The 7,500-nt window shown below is 38.2% G+C and overlaps 1 protein-coding gene across 1 annotated transcript in view; it reads left to right on the top strand.

Moving 5' to 3' along the window:
• Positions 1-7,500, top strand: part of LOC122814449 (zinc finger protein 234-like) — a 389,414-nt gene that overhangs the window by 19,629 nt on the left and 362,285 nt on the right. The window contains exon 2 of the mRNA XM_044087029.1: positions 5,653-5,748. Coding sequence (XP_043942964.1) covers positions 5,653-5,748 — 96 coding nt within the window. The remainder of the gene's footprint in view (positions 1-5,652; positions 5,749-7,500) is intronic.

Genomic DNA, 7,500 nt, shown 5'->3' with positions numbered 1-7,500 from the left:
TAACATAGCGAGACAGGTTTAAAAAAAAAGCAACGGAGAAAGCAAGATCTCCGTTGCTTTTTACACTGTGTCGCTATGTTAAAGGAGTTTAACATGGCAGCGTTTTAAAAAGCAACGGAGATCTCCGCTACTTTTAAACCTGTGTCGCTATGTTAAACTGCTTTTAACATAGCGAGACAGTGTTTTAAAAAGACTTATACTAATGGAAACCCGGCGACCAATCCTTTTTCCATTAGTATAAGTCGATTTACAACGCACGCACTGCCAATCAATATTAATAGGGGTCATGGTATAATTAGGAGTAATATCTGTCATGTCAACAAGTCCAGTTTATGTTGCAATATACATTTAGTTCCATTGATCCTATATTTGTGTTGCTGCCAGCCTTGTGGGCTGCAATAGGTCAAGCAGGAGCAGGTCATTTACAATTTTGTAGGATGGGCATAAATCACAGCATAGAATTGTTTTAAGAAGTAGGGTTTTGTATAGATGTAGGACTTGCATTAGTCACCATGGTGATTTGATTTATTTTAGTATGGAGTAGATTACTTAATTATGTATGTATTTATGTATGTTAATAATTGGTTGTTTGCTTATTCAGTCATATAAATAGTGAATTTTCATTTGTTGAAATGGGTCTGACTCCAAATGCATTTTCTTTGGATGTGGTGTGGGTTTCAATGCTATTTCAATGAATGTGATTTTCAAGGGCAGAGATGTTTTAATGTCAAGTCTATTTTCATTGAGACAGTATTGCTTTGTTTAGCAGATGTCAAAGTAAAATCCAAATAATCATTGTAGAAGTAAAGCAGTATGCACACATTAGTGTTTATGGTAAATGGGTCGAAATCGCCAGGTAATGAGACATTAGAATGGCTGCAGGGGGTCAGTGGTACCATATTTTGGTTGTCTGTTCTTTGGTTTGCATTTGAAAGATGATATCCCACAATTCCATTGGATTGGGTTACATAATTATGTATGCAAATTAGATGTTAATGAGCATACAGATTTGTACCTATGTTCATGGGCCTTGTCCAGGTTTTTAATTTTTCCAGGTTGAGAGGTATGGTGTTGAAAACTCAAATCGTTGAAAACTCATAAAATCGAATGTCAAATCATTGAACACTACAAAGCAACTAGAAATAGCATCCCACAGAGTTTTTACTATGCACTGCCCCCCACACCCCCATACATTAAGTATACCAACTCCAAGGTCGCACTACAGTGGGGGAAAAAGGTAATTTCCTAACCCCACTGTAGTGCGACCTTGGAATTGGTATATTTAATTTTTGGGGGTGTGGTGGGTGGAGCCCCCTACTTGGGGGGTTGCCCCCCTGCATAAACATAGTGAACAGTGTCTGGGATGTTATTTCTAGTTGCTTTGTAGTTCTCAATAATTTGAGATTTGATGTTATGAGTTTTTGATGATTTGGATTTTTGATGATTTAGTCTCGCTGTTTTGAAATTCGATGAAATGAGCTTTCAACGATATGAAGTGAAACCGTGTGTGTGTGTGTTTGTGTGTGTGTGTGTGTGTGTGTGTGTGTGTGTGTGTGTGTGTGTGTATATATATATATATCTAAAATATAGACACACGCACACACATATATATATATATATATATGTGTGTGTGTGTGTGTGTGTGTGTGTGTGTGTGTGTGTGTGTGTGTATATATATATATATATATATATATATATATAAAATCACTACAGAATACTGAAATTCCACAATTCCAAGACTCTGAATCCCGAGGTCCCGAATCTCGAAATTTAAAAGCAAAAAAAGTAAAACCTACAACAAATTATTCTAACGTGCACCACCCCCCACACCCCTTGCAACTTAAATATACCAACTCCGAGATCACACTACAGTGGAGTGAAAGGCAAATTTCCCATTCCGCACTGTATGGCAATCCTCATTCTACGATTCGAGATTCTGGTCCTTGGGATTCAGAATTTTGGGATTGTCAAATTTCGGTATTCTGTAGTGATCCTTTTATTTCATTTCTAATACGTTTAATTTCACAATGCTTGTGGGTATACAATATTTTTTTGTTGTTCCATTGTCTGTGCAGATATAGAGATTGTCTGGTTTGCCGACTCTAGAACACGCAACATATAATTGTCCATGTGAGAAGCAATCTGTGTGTAGATCTAAACCGCACAATTCTAAAGATTGGCCCTGAGCTTTGTTGATGGTGATTGCAAATGCCAATCGAATTGGGAATTGCAATCTCTTAAATTGAAATGGCATATCCGTTGGAATCATAGGAATGCGAGGAATGAGGACATCTTCACCTTTGAAAGATCCTGTCAAGATTGTTGCTTCTATGACGTTGCTCATTAATTTTTTTATTGCAAGCTGCAAAGCTTTGGCCGGTTGATATTTTGCAACATGATAATTGGCACACCGATTTTCAATTGCAGTATGTGCGGTGGCATCCTTGGCAGATCGAGTGAATTCAAAAATTCTGTTGGATAATTAACTGCTTCATCTGCTTCCACAACAGTGTCAACGGACTTGTATGTGACTGCCTCGCTTTGACTGTTAGACTGAATAATATTGCTAAGTTCGTAGACGTCTTTGTTCTTGGCCGCAAGAATAGCTTGTTCAGTCAGCCAATCGTGATTCCTATAATTGGTTTGAATATTGAGAAATACTTTTTCAACCAATTCTTCTTTTGATATCACTAAATTGCAGATGTTATGAGGCAATGAAATTTGTCCTGAGGTCAGATCAACTGGCAACTTTCCGTTCCCAATTTCCAGCAATTGATGTGAGAATATCTCAGCTGATCGATCGTTTTGCAGCTGGACATGCATATTTGTAGTTAATTTTAACGTCTTTACGTGTCGCCACAAAGTAGAAGAAATTTCAGGCAAGCATTTATTTTGTCCGCTGGTGTCGACGAGGAGAACGGCAGATCTGAAGCTGCAGAACACGATTGCCATGCTCGCGAACGTGCATCCTCAAGTCTGGCTGCCGCCGCTCTGCTGCTTCCTCGCACGTATTTGAGCCATTTTGTCTGTTTCGCCATTCTCTGATGCCCGCTTTTCCTCAGCTTGATTTGCAGTTACCGTCGACTGCTTCAGCTCCGCTTAGTACGACAACTTAAGTTTGATCTTCTGAGCCATTATTTGGATGAACCAAAGCAGATCGATTGCAGTGAAAAAGAAGTAAGAAAGTTATAACAAAAACATATAAAATTGCATATTTGTATACAAATATATAAAATCCATAGTAGGTATATAAAACATGCATATTCGAATGCAACGGTGACATCTATATAATAGTAGGTATATAAAAACACGCACGTATTCAAATGCAACATTGTGTGAAAATTTCAAAGCAATCGTGAAGAACTTTCGAGATTTAAGATTTTGAACAAACTAACATTTACATTTTTATTTAGAGATATATATATATATATATATATATATATATATATATATATATATATATATATATATATATATACACACACACACAGTGTGTGTGTGTGTGTGTGTGTGTGTGTGTGCATTTTTATAATTTTTTTTATTCATGATCATGGGGGTAGAATTTGAGCTTGGTGCAGTGGCAGCTCAGATGTAAAAAAGGAAATTATTTTTTTACACAAGCAAGTGTGGATGCCTGAGCAGCTCCACTGAGGTCACTGTAGAGTAAAAAAAAACTGTTGGAATTTAGAATCCACAAGTCAGTCATAAATTACTACTAGGTAATATCTGGATGATGTAGGATGCCTCAGTGTTAAAATATGTAACTTATCCTGTTAGATAAGGAAATGAGCAAGTCAGAGGTCATGACCCCTCATCCGTTACCTGATTCTGTTTGTGGCTAGATGACACAGGAAATTGTTTTACACTGTTTTACTTCTTAGTGTTTGTCTTCTGTTGTTGTAGTTATATAATAAAGATCACTTCCAATTTCAGGGTTTATCCATTTTCTGAGCTTTGAACTTTAGATTATAGGATGTGTTCATTATGTGTTGTGTAATATTCTTCATAAAATAAATATCAGTTGCTCTTGACCATAACTTTTGGTTCTTAACATACACAACACTGTCTGTATATCTGTCCATTACACTCCTCTTTCCATATAAAGTTTTTAATAGACAGCTTTGAAAGAAAAAGAAACAGCACAAGTGCACAGCAAAAAACTAGTAATCCTGAAACTTTTTTTTGTATTGTGTCCCTGCCACAGTGTGCTGGTTTTCAGGATTTAGTAGATAATTCTGTATTTTGTGCCTCCATCCCCACATGTAAAGTGATTGTTATATTTTGGTGTCCCTGCCACAGTGCGCTGGTTTTCAGGATTTAGTAGATAACTCTGTATTTTGTGCCTCCATCCCCCATGTAAAGTGATTGTTATATTTTGGTGTCCCTGCCACAGTGCGCTGGTTTTCAGGATTTAGTAGATAACTCTGTATTTTGTGCCTCCATCCCCTCATGTAAAGTGATTGTTATATTTTGGTGTCCCTGCCACAGTGTGCTGGTTTTCAGGATTTAGTAGATAACTCTGTATTTTGTGCCTCCATCCCCACATGTAAAGTGATTGTTATATTTTGGTGTCCCTGCCACAGTGTGCTGGTTTTCAGTATTTAGTATATAACTCTGTATTTTGTGCCTCCATCCCCACATGTAAAGTGATTGTTATATTTTGGTGTCCCTGCCACAGTGCGCTGGTTTTCAGGATTTAGTAGATAACTCTGTATTTTGTGCCTCCATCCCCACATGTAAAGTGATTGTTATATTTTGGTGTCCCTGCCACAGTGCCTTGGTTTTCAGGATTTAGTTGATAACTCTGTATTTTGTGCCTCCATCCCCATGTAAAGTGATTGTTATATTTTGGTGTCCCTGCCACAGTGCGCTGGTTTTCAGGATTTAGTAGATAACTCTGTATTTTGTGCCTCCATCCCCCCCATGTAAAGTGATTGTTATATTTTGGTGTCCCTGCCACAGCTCGCTGGTTTTCAGGATTTAGTAGATAACTCTGTATTTTGTGCCTCCATGCCCCCATCTAAAGTGATTGTTATATTTTGGTGTCCCTGCCACAGTCGCTGGTTTCAGTATATAACTCTGTACTTTCTGTTGGCCTCCATCCACATGTAAAGTGATTGTTATATTTGGTGTCCCTGCCACAGTGTGCTGGTTTTCAGGATTTAGTAGATAACTCTGTATTTTGTGCCTCCATCCCCCCATGTAAAGTGATTGTTATATTTTGGTGTCCCTGCCACAGTGCGCTGGTTTTCAGGATTTAGTAGATAACTCTGTATTTTGTGCCTCCATCCCCACATGTAAAGTGATTGTTATATTTTGGTGTCCCTGCCACAGTGTGCTGGTTTTCAGGATTTAGTAGATAACTCTGTATTTTGTGCCTCCATCCCCACATGTAAAGTGATTGTTATATTTTGGTGTCCCTGCCACAGTGCGCTGGTTTTCAGGATTTAGTAGATAACTCTGTATTTTGTGCCTCCATCCCCCCATGTAAAGTGATTGTTATATTTTGGTGTCCCTGCCACAGTGCGCTGGTTTTCAGGATTTAGTAGATAACTCTGTATTTTGTGCCTCCATCCCCACATGTAAAGTGATTGTTATATTTTGCTGCTCTTGTTTGTTTACTTATTTATTTTAATTTGTTAAAATCTGCAGGACAAGCTAAAAACATCGTTATCATCCCTGGAACTAAAAGTCAGAGATCTTAAAGATTTACAAACCAAGAATTTGACTGAATTCCTGACGATACAAGTAAGTAAATTGACTATGGTTTGTTCTGAATGTGTTCAGTAGAAGTGGTGTGCAATAACACTGCTGGAAAGACATTATGCTTTGCAGGTCTGCATTGCATTACTTTAAAAATAATTTCATGGCATATGCTATTAACTGTATGTAATTAGAGTATGTGAACTATCTCTTGGTTTTACTGTAACATATTTTTATGATTTGGGGCAGTGATGAAGAAATGAGTCATTTTGAATGCCTAATGTGTCATGAGGTTATAATGTTTATGGAATCATGTTGTTTCACTCAAATATCATTGATTGAAAAGGGGGAGAAAAGCCATGTTCAGTGAACACTATTTATTTTTGTGGGGGCGCAAGCCTATTTGTAACCTTGCCATGTTCGGTAGTCCCCTACAGGACCGGTGTTAGCATTTTGGGGGCCTTCAGCAAATGTCACGTTTGGGGCCCTCCCTAAGCACTTCTAGTCTAATTATCACTGTGATGTTGCCCTTTTTCACACTGCAAACTTTTAGGAATAGTATACACACTCACCTGTAGCTACAATGCTCTTACATTATAGGTTCATAGGTTGGTACTAGGCTATCAGCCCTAGGGCCTATGCAAACCTAGCCATAACAATTCCCACACTATTTACTTCCCTGTATAAAGCTTCCCTGTATTATGTATAAAGCTATGTTCACCCATCTCACAGAGGGACATTTACAGTTACTGGCATTTAGTTGCAGCAATGATGCATCACAACAACTCTATATACTGGTCTGGACTTGGGTGAAATGGTGACCTAGGTCAGTTTTTCAGCCCCCCCCCCATGCACACTCCAGTCATTCCCTCTGTTTCCTCCCATCTTTTCCTCCTGATACCATGCACATTACTTTGTCTTCCTATTCATACATTTTGCCTTACTCTTCAACTTTATCAAACAGCTGTAACTTTCTATTTGCTCTGAAGTGCATTTAAAGTTTTTTTTTTCGTTTTACACAACCTATTCATTCAATGACAGCTTGAACAGAAATCATAATTAAGGAAAGAAATGCACTGTTTTTCAGCTTTAGTTTTCCTTGCATCCTTTCAACATAACCTTTCCTGACTAAGCCAGTACAGTAATAACCATTTAGGAAATAACTTAAATAAGCCAGAGCCCAAGAAGCCATAAGGTTATAGATGCTCTGTGATGCATTTTAGAGCATTTTCCCAAACTTTTAATCCTTTAATCTAATGGTGGCATAAGCAAAAAAGGGTGAGAAAAAAATGTTGTCTTCTTTTTTTTATTCTTTCAAGGAATAAAAAACTCCAATGGCAGCCACCTGTATATGTCCCTGATGTGTGATTGTGAGGAAAGTGAAAAAAAGCTAATGATTCCAGTAATGTATTCTATTTTGCTGCTTCTAGACAGTACACTACCCCTACACAAGCTATTGTAACCCTCTCTGTACAATTCTGAGGTCTGTGAGAAAAATAAAAGGAACAGTGACCACACTGTTCTCAGCCCAAACACCTGTAAGGTGTGACTGTGATGAAAATTGAAGAAGTAATAACCATACAATCCCCAACCCCCCCCACACACACACACAACCTACAGCTGCTTTCTGTACACACACACACACACACACACACACACACACACACACACACACACACACACACACACACACACACAAGGTAGAGCAGAGACCATCATCAACTTTATCCTAACAGTGTCATATCACAGCCCTCAGCTTTATCCTAACAGTGTCATATCACAGCCCTGTGAGAGCAG

Source organism: Protopterus annectens, chromosome 10.part0, assembly GCF_019279795.1.
Source record: "Protopterus annectens isolate FY-2018-M chromosome 10.part0, PAN1.0, whole genome shotgun sequence".
In the NCBI taxonomy this organism is placed as follows: Eukaryota; Metazoa; Chordata; order Ceratodontiformes; family Protopteridae; genus Protopterus; species Protopterus annectens.
Note: the sequence above shows the minus strand (reverse complement) of the source record. Positions and strands in the feature narration are given on the sequence as shown.